General features: G+C 62.8%; 2 protein-coding genes across 6 annotated transcripts in view; one reads left to right on the top strand and one right to left on the bottom strand.

Moving 5' to 3' along the window:
• Positions 1–8,134, top strand: part of IPO13 (importin 13) — a 68,760-nt gene extending 60,626 nt beyond the window's left edge. Inside the window, exons 16-20 of one of the 5 annotated variants that reach the window (XM_073357966.1) lie at positions 5,090–5,156; positions 5,323–5,381; positions 5,878–5,967; positions 6,324–6,505; positions 7,606–8,134. In XM_073357966.1, coding sequence (XP_073214067.1) covers positions 5,090–5,156; positions 5,323–5,381; positions 5,878–5,967; positions 6,324–6,505; positions 7,606–7,705 — 498 coding nt within the window. In that variant the 3' untranslated portion in view covers positions 7,706–8,134. Of the gene's footprint in view, positions 1–344; positions 1,717–5,089; positions 5,157–5,322; positions 5,382–5,877; positions 5,968–6,323; positions 6,506–7,605 lie in introns of those variants that run through there. The other 4 variants (XM_073357967.1, XM_073357968.1, XR_012160517.1 and 1 more) reach the window with 4 other exon arrangements.
• A 3,987-nt stretch (positions 8,135–12,121) lies between these two features.
• DPH2 (diphthamide biosynthesis 2) overlaps positions 12,122–16,505 on the bottom strand; it is a 5,753-nt gene continuing 1,369 nt past the window's right edge. The window contains 5 exon segments of the mRNA XM_073358316.1: positions 12,122–13,366; positions 13,842–14,021; positions 14,380–14,692; positions 14,695–14,790; positions 14,792–15,024. Of these exon segments, the coding sequence (XP_073214417.1) occupies positions 13,242–13,366; positions 13,842–14,021; positions 14,380–14,692; positions 14,695–14,790; positions 14,792–15,024 (947 nt within the window). The 3' untranslated portion in view covers positions 12,122–13,241.

The following is a 16,505-nucleotide window of genomic DNA, read 5'->3' as shown; positions in this document are numbered from 1 at the left end:
ACTTCCAGGCCACTGACGATGGTGTCAGGCCTCGAGCTGGTTCCTGGGGGACTCCACTAGAAACACCCCATTTGATGAGTTCTGTCAGCCAGCCAATTCTTTTCTTTAAGAACATGACAACATGAGAATGGCCAGACTGGGTCAGGCCAGTGGTCCAGTTAGCCCAATATCCCATCTTCCAACGGGCTGATGCCAGGTGCCCCAGAGGGAAGGAACAGAGCTGGGCAGTGATCCATCCCCTGTCGCCCATTCCCAGCTTCTGGCAGTCATTTATTTAGTATGTATAAATCTAGTTTATATTTATTTATTTTTTTCACTTTCTTATACTAACCCAAACATTCTAGGTGCCAGCCTATAGGAGCACTACACACCAGAAGTGAGAGAGCAGCAGATTCATGAAACCTTGGGTTCCCGCATGTTTCCAGAACATGGATTTTTATGGCACGTGTTGGGGAGGAGAAAGAGAAGTTAACTAGTTCTTAACCCATTTATCATGTGCTTTCTTGAAGGTGTGTAGTGCTAGTTTTTAATCCGAATTTCATGCCAAACGTCTACAAAAGTTAAAATGTTCCATCTGTGCACTCACCTTCATCAGCCAGACTTGTGGTCTCAGCAAAGAATGGAATCCGATTTGTGTAGCGGAGCCTGCTTTCCATAAAGCCGTGCAGGCTGGCATTGATTACATCCCCATTCTTTATCAATTGAACCCAGGCCTGCTTTTCTATTATTCTGCTTGGGACTGGGGTCTCCTCCCAACCTGAGCAAGCCTCTGGCCATGTCTGCCATGTGCTTTATAAAGTCCAGAAGCACTTGTGCCTCCAGACCAATGTGGATGCCTTGAGCCCGAAGCCACCCAGAGTGTTTGGGTTTCTGGCTGAGGGCTCTGCCTCCCGCTCAGACTCAGCGGGTGCACGTGGGAGCGGTTGCTCCGACACCAGCATGGGGCCCCCCTGCCTCTTTTGCATTACGCTGGCCCTGTGGGACACAGATCAGACTCCCCTCCCCTTAGCCCCTAGCCTGGAGAAGGAGTAGAGGCCATGTTTTTCATTGTCTGGGCAGCCCTCATTCCCACTGGCTCTGTCTCAGCGGAGCCGTCTGTCAGCAGCAGGAAGAAGCGCACTCTTGCTCCTTCCCAAGCTTTGAGCTGCCTGGGGGCCCGGTTCCTGGTGCAGCAGAGCCCCTTCTTCCATTCAGCAGTGCCTCCAAGGCCCCGGGCATGTTCCAGGCCTGCCTTTCCTGTCCACATGTGTCAGCAGGCCAGGGGCTCAGGACTGCGCTGCAGGTGAGGCCTCTCCAGGCCTTCTTCCTCTCTGGCCTGGTGGTGCTCTCCGTCCTAGTCTGTCAGTCTCTGGGATGGGGGCTGCTGGGGAGTCATGTGACTTCCAGGAAGCCTCACCCAGAATCCCAGTGGATGCCAGCCTGCCCAAAGGGGACAGGACTGGGGCGTGAGCTCCCAGAGAGAGTCCAGAGGGCCCCAGCCCCTTTGCACTTTCTCCACCACACTTGATTCAAACAGGATGTCGCAGTTGGGCAGCAGGTGCCTGTTACTGCCTGGGCAGCCCCAAGAGCTTCTTCCTCGGCACCCAGGCTCTCCACATCTCCGCCCAAGTAGAGCGCACCCATTGGACCAGGCTGGCCCCCTACGTCCGTGGGAAGCTGGATCTAGGCAGATTGGAGGAGCAGAATATCCCTTCGCTCAGCTGAATCCTGCAACCCTCGGCAATGCTGCTCCATGTGGGGCCTCCGTCCCAGCTCAGCAAGCAGCTCCTGGTGCGCCCACCACAGCTGGCGGACACACACCTTCCTCTTCCATTGCTTGGGGCTTGGGCAGACCTTTCCCAGGTAGGTCAGAGGGTACTGACTGGGGGTAACTCTCATTGCCTTCCCCAACCCTTGGCCCTGCTGGGCCATGGCCTCGTCTCCGGGGACTCCCCTCTGTCAGGAGCCATGCTGCAATGGGAGGTGGAGCTACTGAACTTACGGGGCTGGAGGTTGACTGCCTGCTCCCATCTCTCAGCTGATCCCTGAGAGAGAGAAGGCATTTCACACAAGCCATCGGCAGCCTGGCTGCTCTTTCCATGGCATGAGACTCAAAGCGTTTGTCCTTATGGGTGTAGTGATTTCCCCAAGCTGGGTTTAGTAGGGGGCCCAGCTACGGGGCTCTGTAGGAACTGCTGCTGCCTTGGAGCTCAGCTACAGAGCCCATCTGGGCAGCTGCTCATGTCTCAGGCCCGCTCGCAAGGGCCTGTCGAGAAGTGGAGTTTCAGTTTGGCCCCTTGTGTTCTCAACACGGCTTCTGTGAGCCTCCTAGAAACACTTTTCCATCTCCACCCACAGAGCAGCTACCTCTGAGCAAGGAGCCCTTCTTGGAGGGGCCCCTGCCCGGGTGAGCTTCCCAGCTCCCACCGGCTTGTCCCCTCAAGAGCTGGCTGCTCCCTCTTTTGCCCTACCCCATCCTCCAAAGGGAGCCGCTCTGCCTCATTTGACAAGCCAAGCCTGTGGCCACTGCACTAAGGGACAGCGAGACCAAGGCTCTGTTCTCTGTGCAAAGTGCCCCCAGAGCCCTCTCCTGGACTCGGCTCGCTCCCATCGGCCTTGCCCTGAGGAGGACAGAGTCTCCTATGGCCACAGCTGTGAAGCTGCTCCCCAGGCCTCTGGCTGCAGCCTGCCTGCCTTCCTCCCCTGTTCTACTGCGTGCTGCTCCACACTCTTCCGGGCCTGCACCCTTCCAGAGTGTCCCTCTTTGCCTGGCTCTTCTCTGGGGCTTTGGGCGCCAGCATGGTCTGAAAGGTACATCTACACACACCTCCTGGGTCAGCTGATTTGGGCTCAGGCTGTGGAGCTGTACAATGGCTGTGCAGATGGTCGGGTGCAGGCTGGAACGTGGGGGCTGGGACCACATGAAGGGGGTGTACCGCACGGGATGTGCATGGATACTGTGCCTACATACAAGGAATATGATGGATCATCCAAATGTTACACTGAGCTGTCTCCCGTGGCATTATGGTACATGGCTGAGGTGGAGGCAGGGAAGTCAGCTGCCCCAAACCAGTGCAGAGAAATCTAGTTCCAGCAGCAGGCTGCGCGGCTTGATTTATAGCACACCTGTGCTGTGGGCCCACAGACCGGGTAGATGGCTCTCATTCCTCGGGCCTGTGTCACTGGCCGACTCCCGTAGTGCCCAAGAGGTCAGTCTTCGCAGAGTGAGACGCTGGTCACAGCAGCAGGTCATGCAGGCGGGGAGCTGCCCGTCAGCAGAGACTGATGTCCCAAATTGATGAGAACAGCTGCAGCGACACTATGCTAGAAATGGGGGGTCTCAGTGCTCACGCTCCAGAGCACAAAACTTCCATGCCATCCTACAGAGAGGTGCAACTTCCTGCAAACACGGGCCGTTGGCCTGTCATGTAGGGATGTCGGGCCAGCCAGCCCGCTGCTCTGATGTGGGGAGAGCCCCGTGCAGTCACCACAGCTGCTCTAGGGGAAGGGTCAGGGAACTATTTTATTTATTTTTTACGGTAGACATCCCAGCCTTTCCCACTGCCCTGTGAGCAGACGGGGCTGCTGGCTGCCATGGGGCATGGAGAGCTGCGTCCTGTTTGTCTATACACACCTGCATAATCAGACCCCCCCGTCACAGCTGTAGAACCAGCCCTGTTTAGGAGGCACACAGCTCATGGCTGGCCTGTCACTCAGCTGGCTCAGGCCTGGTGACGCGCTGCAGATCCTGAGGCCAGGGTGGAGCTTGTGAGAAGGGCAGGGGGCAGTCTGTTGGGATCGCGGGTGGTGGGCTGCTTGCCAGCCTGCAGCATGCTGAGGGGCTGGCATGATCCAGGGCAATGGGAATCGGGCAGCGGCAGGTGTCTAGGTCTGTGGCTGCCCCAGCAGCTGGGCACGCTGCTCAGCGAGAGGCTGGTCAAAGGCCTGCCGGGGCAGAAGCCAGTTTCCCGGTTGGTGTTTGTCACTGGTAGCTTGCCCCTACCCTCCGGCTATGTGCACAGGGCGTGGGTCCTGTCTGCTGGCCAGTGTTTCTCTGGGCATCGAGAGCTGCAGCTGCTCGGTGACCAGGCTGGGAAGGATGGTCCGCTGCGCTGTCCGTGGTGCTGGTGGGCCGCGCTGGGCACTAGCCAGGCCAGCAGAGTGTATCCTCCAGGCTCCCTTGCAGGCTGTGGAAACGGCATACGAAGCTGCCCCTCTGCCCGGCCAGTCCCTCCTGCCGTGGGAGGGCTCTGGGATCAGGGAAGTCCTTGGCTTTCTTCCGCTGGGCAGAGGCTCTGCCCTAGAGAGGGCTGGGCCCACGCCACAGCAGCTTGGTTTGAATCCCTCCATTTCCCGTTAACTGGCGACAGAAATCCCCTGCCTCTTCTCTGAAGGCCCGTGTCTCAGCGAGGGTGTCACAAGCCACCTGGCTGGAGGTGGCCTGGCGTGCCAGGGCGTAGGGCACCTCTCCCATCAAGGGGGGTGGCTGAACAGCAAACGTCTGAGCCCGCCAGTCAGCAGAAGGCCGAAGCTCCTCACGCTACAGAGCCGCTTGCTAGTCGGGAGATGCCAAGCAGCCTAGAGCTGCTTCCCCTTCTCCAGTCCCCCCCTTGATCTCTGCCCCCCAGAACCAAGGTGTAAGGGGGTGACATGTTCAGACCTGGTGGCCTGGAAGCAGGGCTGTTACTCTGACCCGGTAAACCCCGTTAGCCCCACAAGGGGAAACCCCTCTCTTCGTAAGGAAAGGGGTGGCCAAAACCTGAGTGTTTCTACCGCCCCTGCTGAGCCGGGCTCTGCTCGGCCCTGGCAGCGTCCCTCTGCCGTGGTGGGAAGAGACAAGCTCCGTCCGCATCTGTGTGCCAGCAGTGTGCACGGAACAGCCGTGGCCGCCGGCCGCAGAGTCCCAGGGCCTAGGGGAGCACCGGGATGGGCTCGATGGGTGTTTTCTGGGGGAAATGGGTTTTCCCCTTTCTGCTGTGGGAAAGATGCTCTTCAGACTGGCTGCACCAGGTAAGTGTGTGCCCAGTGGTGGGGCAGTGGTGAGCTCTGGGTTCGCTCTGTCCGCTGGCTCTGCAGAGCGGGTTATTGTGGCTGTGTGTCTGCTTTGCAGGCTCTCAAAAGGAAGCCCGACCTGTTCCTGTGCAGCACCCTGGACGTCCAAGCGGTGTTCCAGTGTGGTGAGTAGCCCTGGCAGCCAGGACCGTGGCAGCCAGCCCCAAACCCTCTGGGGAACCGCCACCCCCTTGTGGGGAGACTGCAGAGGGCCGGGGTAGGCGTGGGGGGTGTCCTGGGGAAGAGGGGTGGCTCTTCTGGCTGCTAACCCCGATGGTTTCTGCCCCTCAGGTGTCCTCTCCCTGAAGTTCCCTGAGGCCTTGACCGTCAAAGCCTCCTGTGGCTTTTTTGTGAGTGTTGTGGCTTCTCTCTCTGGCTGGTGCTGGTCGTGTGGCTGCACTACAGGGGCCTGCTTCGGGGGAGCTGTTCCCCTGGGGCTCCCAGGCCGACAGGCCCCATCCCAGGGTATGGAGGAGGAAGGCTTAGATGACCAGGGCTCCTCTCCTGCTGCAGCTCTGGGACTTGGTGCCCTGACCCTAACTGGGTCCCCTGCACCCTGGGGTTGGGTGCCGTAATCAGCCGGGCCCTGCCGTGCAATGTTCTGTGGCTCTGCAGGCACCGGGTGTCCTGCTCCTTTGGGCCCTGGGGCTTCTCTGGGTTCTGCTCCAAATTCACTGACCCTGCTACGGAGGAGGGGCTAGAGGTGATGGGCTTGGGGGCTCCTAGGCAAGTGACCGCCCTGTGCCCTGGGGGTGGGGGAATAGCGGCTCTCTGGGCCCACTGCTTGGGCGCTGCCTGAAGGGCTGGTCTCTGGGGCTGAGCTGAACTCCCCCTGTCCTGTCGCAGACGGAGCTGCTGCCTCGGTGTGGAGAAGTCCCCCCTGTGGGGCAGGTGGTACATGAGCATGGCAAGCTGCTGCTGCAGGCTGTGCTGGAGGTAAGGGGGCAGGCCCCGGAGATGGGGGAGGGGCAGGGTTTGGGCCAGGGCCCCGGGGGGCACAGCAGGAGTTGGGGGGCAGACCCTGGGGCACGTATTATCTGCCAATGTAGCGTCCCCTCAGCAGACCTTGGCCAAGCGTTGAGTCCTCCCTGCGTGGACCTGTGCCGGGTGGGTCTTCCCACAGGCGGGTCTGCACTGTCCCTGGCAGCTGCTTGCGCCCTGGGCAGTGCATTGTTGGTGCTGCTACATCAGGGCTCCCCCCAGGAGCGGGGGCTCCGAAAATCGGGCCCTTGGCTGGTGCTGCCAGGCCAGCACTCCTCTGGCACGCGCTCAGCAGGGTCTGTGCTTCGCAGGGCGTCGGGGGCCAGGCCTCCCGCAGCCTGATGGATCACTTTGCAGAGATCCTCTTCACCCTGAGCAAGCACTGCTTCAGCTACCTGAGCGTCTGGATGAAGGAGGCCATGCAGCAGGAGGGCTTCCCCTCGGCCCGCGTCAGCCCGGAGCAGAAGGACACCTTCAGCCAGCAGATCCTCAGGTGGGGCTGACCTGAGGAGCTCACAGCCCAGGCTGATCCCAGAGGGGAGACGCCCCTTACAGGAGCAAACCTCTTTCCCCCCCGCCCCCCAAGCTCTGCATGCCAGCTGGCCCTGCCTGGGGAGCCCCCCTGGCTCTATGTGCTATCCAGCCCCGCAAAGGGAGCCACTGGCCCCACAAGGGGAGCCCCCCGGCTCTGTGTGCTATCCAGCCCCACAAGGGGAGCCCCTGCCCCCCCAGCTCTGCACACCTGCTGGCCCCACAAGGAGAGCCCCCCCAGCTCTGTGTGCTATCCAGCCCCGTAAGTGGAGCCCCTGCCCCCCCCAGCTCTGCACACCTGCTGGCCCCACAAGGGGAGCCCCCTGGCTCTGTGTGCTATCCAGCCCCACAAGGGGAGCCCCTGCCCCCCCAGCTCTGCACACCTGCTGGCCCCACAAGGAGAGCCCCCCTGGCTCTGTGTGCTATCCAGCCCCGCAAGGGGAGCCCCTGCCCGCCCCCCAGCTCTGCACACCTGCTGGCCCCACAAGGAGAGCCCCCCCCCAGCTCTGTGTGCTATCCTGCCCCGCAAGGGGAGCCCCTGCCCCCCAGCTCTGCACACCAGCCGGCCCCACAAGGGGAGCCCCCCGGCTCTGTGTGCTATCCAGCCCCGCAAGGGGAGCCCCTGCCCCCCCAGCTCTGCACACCAGCCGGCCCCACAAGGGGAGCCCCCCGGCTCTGTGTGCTATCCAGCCCCGCAAGGGGAGCCCCTGCCCCCCCAGCTCTGCACACCAGCCGGCCCCACAAGGGGAGCCTCCCCGGCTCTGTGTGCTATCCTGCCCCGCAAGGGGAGCCCCTGCCCCCCAGCTCTGCACACCAGCCGGCCCCACAAGGGGAGCCCCCCGGCTCTGTGTGCTATCCTGCCCCGCAAGGGGAGCCCCTGCCCCCCCCAGCTCTACACACCAGCTGGCCCCGCTAGGGGTGCCCCCAGCTTTGCATGCTGCCGCCGCCGGCTCTCCCATGCTGCTGGTCCCTTGGGCAGCGGGCTGGCTGTGGGCCAGGGGCGAGCATTGGCAGAGTCTGTCCCTTGTGTCTGGCTCACGCGTGTCCCTGTCTCCGTGTTAGCAGAGAGCGCGTGAACAAGAGGCGCGTGAAGGAGATGGTGAAGGAGTTCACCCTTCTGTGCCGGGGACTGCATGGCACCGAATACACAGCCGACTACTGAGAGCCCCGCCAGGAGAGCAGACGGACCGCCCAGGCCAGCTCTTCCCCGCACGGCAGCCCCCGTCCTCCCCGCCCCACTGCAATCGGCTCGTAGAATAACCCTCCACCTAGAAGTAACCCGCTCCGGACGCTGCTCAGCTACGACCCTCTGTCCCCCAGCATGCTCCCCCCGGCAGGGGCTGGGAGCGGGCAGCAGCAGCTGCAGGACATGGCAGGGAGGCTGGACAGACGGACCTGGCACAGTGACTGCCCTTGCTGTGGCTTGGCTGCCAGCCCTTCCCGTGGGCAGCCATGCGCTGGAGTCCCTGCGGGAGGCTGCCCCCTCGCGTGTCCATGGTGGTGACTGTCCCGCACCAGGGGGCCTTGCCCTCTGGCCGTGTGTATATGGTTGGGGGGAGCCCTGCACCTAATTATAGTCAGGATATTTCTATGCTGCGGCGGTGCTTCTTCTACTGTGCCTGGGGGAACCCCCCAGAGCCTCCCCTCTCCGTGCGGCCTTGGTACTCCTCTGCACATGGCCAGCAGGGGCCACTCAGGCTGCAACCCAGGGGGAGAGGAGCTCAGCATGCAGGGGTGCTGGGAGCTCCTGTCTGCCAGGGGTTTGGCTAGTTGTTTTGTGCAGCAGCCCCCTTGCCCGGCTGCTCTCTGAACAGGCTCTGGGCCCTGGGAGCCCAGGGCAAAGAGTGGCCAAGGGGAGCCGGCGTGAGGCTGGCACGGATGGGTGGAGAGGCTTTGCCCTAGCTGCGGCTTGGGAGCCCTGGCTAGCTGCCCGAGGGGAAGCACCAGGCCAGGCGAGCTGCAGACACTGGCCTGAGCACAGAGCCAGTAGTCGATGCATCTAACTGCAGCTCGGCGCTAGCCAAAGTGGCCTGCAGCAGAGCAGGCCAAGGCTTGTCTGCCGGTCCGTCTGGTCTGGTGAGGGGGGGGCTCTCACAGGGGCCAGGGCTGGAGTGTGTCTATGGCCTAGCAACGCCCAGGTCCCGGAGAGCCCTTCTCTTCACAACTGCCCTGCGGCCCCTCTCAGCAGGGGAAGGGGCTGCCGCAGAACCGGCCCAACTTTCAGGGGTCCAGCAGCTCCTTGGATCGCCCAGCTGATGGACCCAGCTACGCGTCCGCCCTGTGACCTGCGGGGGGCAGGGCCCTTCATCCCTAGGGCTGCAGGCTCACCCGGCCTGCACCAATGCAAGCCCCAGAGTGAGCGAGAGCAGCTGCTTCTACCTGGCCACGCCTCCTACCCCCAAGGCTTGAAACTCAGCTGGGCAGCCTGGCCCAGCCCCTGGCCCTTCTTTTGCTTAGCGGGGTTAGGGGTGGCTCTGGGCCTGGCACAAGCAGGGTGGAAACAGCCCCCGCGTGCTGCCAGTTTGTGCTCTCATTTGGGACCCTGCCTGGTTCATCCCAGTCTCACTGGCTTCTCTCCAGCCTCAGTTAGTGGGAGGCCACGTGGATTTCTCAAGCGGGTCAAGGAGAGGCTGCCCCATGGCATGGGGCCAGGTTTAATTTCCCCTACCGTACTTAGTTTGCTATTGTGTGATACTGTTGCATCAACCTTGTAGGTTTCCTTTGCTATGGGGCAAAGGCTGGAGCTGATGCATCTCCCCACTGCCCCCCCAGGTGTGGGGCAGCTCAGTGCCTGGGCCTGGTGGCTCCCTGCCCCTCATGCCTTGTCCTTAGCAGTGGATCAGTGGGGTGGAGTGCAGCAGGATGTGCTGGTGAGGAAAGGCGCACGCTAGGCAGGGCATGTTGAGACCCAGTCTGGGAGGCAGGGCCCGAGCCTGGCCCAGACTGGTGCAGGAACAGCCAAGGCAGTCCCTCCCGGACCTATTAGAGCCGCCCTAGCCCCAATGGCGGCTGAGAGGGGCAGAGGTGCAAGCTGCTTTTCCAGTGCTGTGGGGCCAGGCTGCCCCTTGCTGCTGCTACCAGGGCCCTGCTGGGAGTTGGCTCCCAGTCACCCCAGGGTGTGGATGGCTGATGTGCCCACTGCTTCCTGCACCATGCACCCTGGGGCTGCAGGAGGGAGATATGGGAACAGCCCCAGCTTGAGGGCACCAGGCTCCAGCTCCTGGCAGCCTTTCCAGGCTAGGCGGGGGAGCACCAGATGACAGTAGGAGCAGCGGGTGTCCTGCCCCTCCCTCCCTCCCAGCCTGCCTCAGTCGTGTCTGGCGTCCTGTGGGTCAGCAGGCCTGGCAGGGAGTGGGTCAGCCCCCCCTGCTGCCCATGTCATGGGCAGGCTGGGGCGAGCCCTGCCCCGCTGGTGCCCGTTCCTCAGGAGGAGCTGCCAGGGCGGTGGCCGGCTCAGTGGCAAGCTCCAGCCATCACGGCGCCACCCCCAGTCAGCCCCCAAAACCCTGGAGCTGGAGGGTGGGTCTGTAGAGTGTGATCCCAGCTCTGCTGGTTCCCCTCAACCCTGACCCGTAGCCCCTGCTCACGTCCCATTGCACCAGGCATTGTGCCCCTGTGGTGGCTGGGGGGGGGTGTTTGTGGGTACAGGGCCATCCCTGTGGGGTGAGCCCCACATCTTTTATCCCCCAGGTTCCAGTAGCTCCTCCTCCCATCCCTTTGCAACACCTTCCTGGGCCAGCCCCCTACTGGGGCTAGGCCCTTCGGTCCCACCTGGGACTGCAGCCTCCAGCAAGCCAGGCTCTCTCGGGGTCCCCTCACGCGGGTGCCCCCCATGTCCCCTGATCTCTCGCCTGCAGTGACTCTGTGAAGCCGGCACAGGCTCAGCGCCATCAAGCTGCGTCTTTCCCCATCCAGGGGGCTCAGGCTGCTCTTTGTCCCCCCCTCCTCCAGCCACCCCCTAACCAGCTCACCGGGGCCCGCGCTCCTTGTCCTTCCACGTGCTGGAACGGGCTGGTTCCCCCGAAGGGCTGGGCGGCCAGGTCACCGGGGCGAAGTTCTGCAGTGTCCAGGCTGGAGGCAAGCTCCCACCTGGCCCTGGGCAGCACACGGGACGCAGACACGCATTACTCATCCTACTCCCCCAGTGCCCCCCGCAATGAGCTGGAAGTGAGCGAGGACACCGCTGTGCAGGTTAGCTGGGACCAGTGAGGCCAGAGCGCTGGCCCAGCCGCGGGGAGTGGATTCCTGCCCTGGGAAGTGTTTGCGTTGGACCCAGGGCTCGGGCTGCGCAGTGGGGCCATTGCAGTGTAGGCAGTGACGCTTTGCCTGGAGCCTGAGCCCTGGGAGGGCTCTGCCCACTCCCTGGGGCAACCCGCGCCTTGCGTCTGCCCCTCAGGGTCACACGCTGTCACTAGCGTCAGCCCCTTGGCTTCCACCCCCCCACCCTCCTGGGACTGAGCGCAGACCCCCCCGCAGGGCTGGGGCAAGCCAGGTGCACCCCACAGCAAGTCCGCCTGGCTGCACCCCGCAGGGAGCCCCCCCCCCCAACACCCTGACTCTGGGTGACTCCGGCAGCAGGGTAAGAGCAGGACGGTTTCTGGACACAGCGTCAAGCGCCCCTGGTTAGCAGAGAGCAGCAATTCAGTGGGTCAGCCTGGAGCCCCGCGCGCTCTTCTGAGCCTTTCTGTGGCCCCGGCCAAGCACTTCCCTGACTCCAGCAGCCCACACTTACCCCCCCGCCCACCCTTTGTCCTTGTTCCTGGGGAACCTGCATCACCGCCTCAGGCCTCTGCTCTACAAAGGGCTGCCTTCCAGAGGGGGCAGGCCCCAGGCGTTAGTTGGTAGGTATCCACCGCCTGGGCAATTGGACTCTATGGAATGGGGGCCAGGCCCAACTAGGCATTAGTCGCGCGCTGCAGAGTAAACAATCTCCCCAGCCCTAATTAACCATGCAGCTCCTAGGGGAAACTGAGGCACACACCATAGTCATCCCACAGGAAAAAGCCCCCCCTCACAAAGGGTGAGAGTTCATGTTTGGGTGGCGCAGTCATTCCAGGCAGCACGTTAAACACAAACACGAGGCAGGATTTCCTCACACACCACACAGTCAACCTGTGGAACTGGGTGTTAGGGGACGTTGTGAAGCCACGACTATAACGGGGTTCAAAAAAGAACCAGAGAAATTCATGGAGGACAGGTCCATCGATGGCTGTTAGCCAGGATGGGCAGGGATGGTGTCCCTAGCCTCTGTTTGCCAGGAGCTGGGAATGGGCGACAGGGGATGGATCACTGGGCGATGCCCTGTTCTGTTCATTCCCTCTGGGGCCCTGCCAGTGGCCACTGTTGGCAGACAGGACATGGGGCTGGATGGACCTTTGGTTTGACCCAGTCTGGCCCTTCTTAGGGCCAGCACCCTGGCGCCCCGCCCTGTAATGTGCTGTGCCAGCGGCCGGCAGGGCCCCTCGTGACCAGCGAGTGTGACACACCCAGGCCAGCCCAGGGAACAGCCCCCCAGCAGAGCTGGGGCTGTCAGTGTTGGGGGGACGTGTCCCTGGAGGTTTCATATCATGACATGTGCTTTCCCAAGATTACGCTTTAATTCCTGGTGACCCCAGGGCACTCCTGGAGGGCTGGCCCCCCTCTGCAGCCCCTCTCCATGTAAGGGGGCACACGGGTTTCCACCCCAGGCAAGAAGGGGTTAATGGACCACCTGAAGGTCCTGTTGGAGGAGAGCGGGCAGTGCATGTGGGTGGCAGGGGAGGTAGGCCAAGGGCAGGCTGGGGAGGCCGGTCTGCTGGAGAGAAGTGAAGCGTTCAGGTCATTTCCTACATGTTTTTGGACAGGGAGGGGCAGAGCTGGGTCACCACGGCAGGGAAACCGAGGCTCAGTGGTTCCACAGACGGCCAGCAACACCCCATCCAGCAGGCCTGGGGGCAGGGATGGAGCCGGGGGGCTGCCAGGCAGGCTGGAGGAGCAGGCGAGCGAGGGGTGGTGCGGTGCTGGGTGGGAGCGTGACAGGGGCAGCTGGGGCCCAGGGCTGGGCGCTGGGGAGACCCGGGCTGTTACTGGTTCTGCCACTCATCCTGTGAACGTGGGCAGGTCATGCCAGGCCTGGACCCCACCCGAGAGGCCCGGCAACGCACCAGATGGAAGCAGGGCCTCCCCCTCACTCGGCTGGTCTGGCCGGTGCTGCTAAACCAGGGCCAAGGCCACACCGGGAGCAAACTGCAGCAGCGGGCTTGTGGCGGGCGTCAGCTCCACTCCCCCGCCCCCTCAGCGGGGATGCCGAGCTCCTCTACCTGCCCCCCGGCGCTGGGCAGGGGACCCAGGGTCAGGGCGGAGGCCAGGCCTTGCCCCTGGGAGCTGCCAGCTGGGGTAGCGAGGAGGGGAGGTCACTCCCCTGTGCCCTCTGTCCAAGGTGGCCATGGAGGCTCGTGGGGGAGTGGGCCGGGGATGTCCGCCTGCCCTGCGGAGTCGCACGCCGAACGCCATCGGGTTCTCTAAGGTACAGCTGTATCCAGACCAGCGTCACCAGCAGCCCCAAGGATCCTGCACTCCCAAGTCTCCAATGCCAGGCCCCAGCGGGAGAGGGCCACTGTTGGCACCGGCCCCAGGACTGAGCTGCAGACAGGCCCAGGGCAGGAGGCTGGAGCCCCACAGGGCCCGTCTCCCAGCAGTGGCGTCCCGCAGGGTCACAGTCACCCACAAGCCTCGTCTTCGTAGGCGATCGCGATCCCCCTCCGGCCCGGCACGGCCTTTGTCACGGGCGTCTGGCCCAGCTGCTGCTCCAAGCCCCGCCAACTGCGCGACTCCAGGAAGGAAGCTGGGAGCAAGGGAGGGGGAGAGTGGTTAGTGGGAACCGGGCACAGGCCTGTGGGGGAGCTCCCGGCTGCTCCAGCCTGGGCTTCTCCCAGCAGGGGGCGCTGCAGGGACAGGAGCATTGGCTGGGGGTGGGGGTCACGGCTATTCCAATCCAAGCAGGGGGCACTGTGGGGAGTGGGGCAGGCTGGGTGGGGTTCCGGATACTCCAGCCCCAGCAGGAGGCGCTGTGGGACGGGGAGGGCTGGCTGGGTCGGGTTCCGGATACCCCAGCAAGGGGTGCTGTGGCAGGCTGGGTCGGGTTCCGGATACCCCAGCCCCAGCAAGGGGCGCTGTGGGATGGGGGGGCAGGCTGGGTGGGGTTCCGGATACTCCAGCCCCAGCTAGGGGCGCTGTGGGCAGAGGTTTGGCATCACTTTATGGGGTGGAGAGGGTGGACAGGGGAGACACAGGGAGGGCAAATAAAGCGAAGTTCAAACCTGCCGGGCTGATCTCGGCCAGTGCGAGCGCCGGGTTCCTGCAGGCCAGGGCAGAGCTGGAGGATGGGGCCGGGGAGCTGGAGAGCCCAGCCGCGCGCAGCTCCCCAGTGATCAGCGACACGTCGGGAACGTCGCCTTCTCCGGGGACCGTGTCTGGGAAGCCGACATGTGCACAGCCACCTGCCCGGGTGAGAGACATCAGAGAGCAGCCTCTGGGGGCAGCCAGCCCCAAATCCACCCTACCAGGCTGGGGCCCACACCCACAGCTACCCACCCTGGGGTTACCCTGCATCTGGAGCCTCACACGGTCCAGCTCACCCAGTGAGTCAGGGTGGGAGCCGCGTGGCCACATAACGTGAGAACTGGGTATGGCAGGGCTCCCGGCTACTCCAGCCCCGGCCTCTCCCAGCAGGAGGCGCTGTGGGGAGCAGGGCAGAGTGCGGGCTTGGGGGGAGCCCCAGCCCCGGCCAGCAGGGGGCGCTGCAATAGCTCCCGGTGGCTCTGGTGCTGTCCCCTTGGCACGGAGCCGGCCGGGTACCTGGCAGCAGGTCTCTGAAGTCGGTGACGTAGAGGTTGCTCCATTCCCGGGCTGGGTTGCAGGCCAGCTCCAGCTCGTAGGGTGTCACCACGGGCCGGTAGAAGTCCCTGGAGTCCAGCAGGGAGTTCTGGGGACAGGCCACCAGCACGAAGACGTCCACCTCCAGGAAGTTGGCCAGCTTGGCGGGGCTCAGCTTGCCCATGGCCAGGGTGTAGCTGCGCTTGCCGGCCCGGCTCAGGATGCCCCGCAAGTGTTCCAGGATGGAGAGGTAGCCGGCCACGCCCAGCGTGCCCACCAGGATGCCCACCACACGCGGGCGTCCCGCGCCCGCTCCACCAGGTAGAGGCGCCTCAGCAGCGCCCGGTTGCCGTCGAGGCTCTCGCGCCGGCCATGGCCCGTGGCCGGGTTGAAGGGAGCTGAAGGGGCAGCGGTTCCAGCTCAGCATGAAGTTGGTGAGGGCCAGGCCCTCGGCGCCCACATAGAACATGGCGTAGTCCTTCAGCCCGCTCTGCGCCTCCACTGCAAAGAGGCGCCCGAACTGCCGCACCAGCCCCGGGCCCTGCGGGCAGTCGGGGGCCTCATCACTCGCCAGGCGGGAGAAGACGACATGGGGGTACTCCGGGCCCAGCAGCTGCTCCAGCTCACCTGGGGGGAAGGGGATGACAGGCTGAGCAGGCCCCACGCAGGCCAGCCCCATGCAGAGAGCCCGCCGGGCAGGGACAGCAGAGGGCTGCCAGGCAGAGGCATCGGTAGGCCTGTGTATGGGGGACCCAGGCCGGGGCAGCAGGGGCCCGTGGAGCTCAGGGGATCGGACGGGCTAGCCAGCCTGGTTTGGTTCCTGCTGCTGCTCTGACCCATCCCCCCCGGCGAGGAGCAGTGTTGCAGCCAGCGCGCGACCCCCCCTGCACGCTGTGACAATGTACCCCAAACTCCCCACAGTGATAGGATGATGATGATGCATCTGGTACAAGATCAGTCATGTGGGGGGTCTCCGGAAAAGTGATGATTTGCTGGATAGGATCACCCGATCCGTGGGCATGTGTCATTTTTGTATCTGGAGTTACAAATATTGACTGGGGAACTGCACTTCAAATGGGCTCACCCTGGGCGACACCCACAGCCAGCCTGTCAGGTACAGCAAGGAAGAAGCTTGACTGTGCCGATGGCCTATCAGCAAAGCCAATGGACCATGGAAAAGCTTGGCCTTCTGGTGAACGTTTCAGCCAGCCAATGAGTAATGGCTGCTATGACCCAGCAAGGACATGTGACCAGACCACGTGACCCTGAACTCCATTTTGGTACCTGTATTTTTCCACAGACTGGGCTGGGAACTTAGCTGGGAACAAAGGGTTCCTGCCAAAGGGAGAGACTATATAAGGTGTGGAGTGAGATCATGATTGGTCTTCACTTCCCCACAACTCAACACTTGGAAGCAGCTTCAAAAGACAAAGGACTTGGAAGGGGGGAGGGGAACCCAGGTTGCCCAGCAATTGCAGTCTGTGCCTTAACAATCTGCAAGCCGGCTTGTCCCATCAGTCAGGGTAAGAAGCAGCTAATTCAAATGCCATCTGTCTAGTATGTCAGGCTTAGTTGCGGTTTTGTTTATTTGCTAGGTAATCTGCTTTGATCTGTTTGCTATCCCTTATAATCACTTACAATCTCTTTCTGCAGTTAATACACTTGTTTTAAGTTTTATCTTAACCAGTGTGACTTTAAGTGAAGCACCTGGAAAATCTCAGCTTGGTTAACACAGGCTTGTTGCGCATCTCTCACCCTCATTGAGGGAACTATATTAACGAGCTTGCCCTGTATAGATCCCTATGCAGTGCAAGATGCTATAATACTGGGTTTATACTCCAGTAGGGGTGTAAGGCGGGGGAGCTGGGAAATTGGCTGGTGTCTCCTGTTTGTCCTTGAGTGGCTTAGGTAAAGCACTCAGGTAGCTCAGCTGGGTGCGTGGCGCCACCTGCTGTTGTGTTGGGTGCTAACAGGGCCTGGAAAGGTTGGCTGAATCACCAGCACAGCAGCGTGAGAAGGGCCAGCCCAGCTGGGTGATTTAGGGGGCACAGTGGTTCACACGACCCCCAGACCGCACCCCGGGGGTGACAACCCATCACACATGGCCC

Source organism: Lepidochelys kempii, chromosome 8 (assembly GCF_965140265.1).
Source record: "Lepidochelys kempii isolate rLepKem1 chromosome 8, rLepKem1.hap2, whole genome shotgun sequence".
NCBI classification, from domain to species: domain Eukaryota; kingdom Metazoa; phylum Chordata; order Testudines; family Cheloniidae; genus Lepidochelys; species Lepidochelys kempii.
The sequence above is the reverse complement of the archived record's forward strand: the minus strand, read 5'-3'. Positions and strand labels throughout refer to the sequence as shown.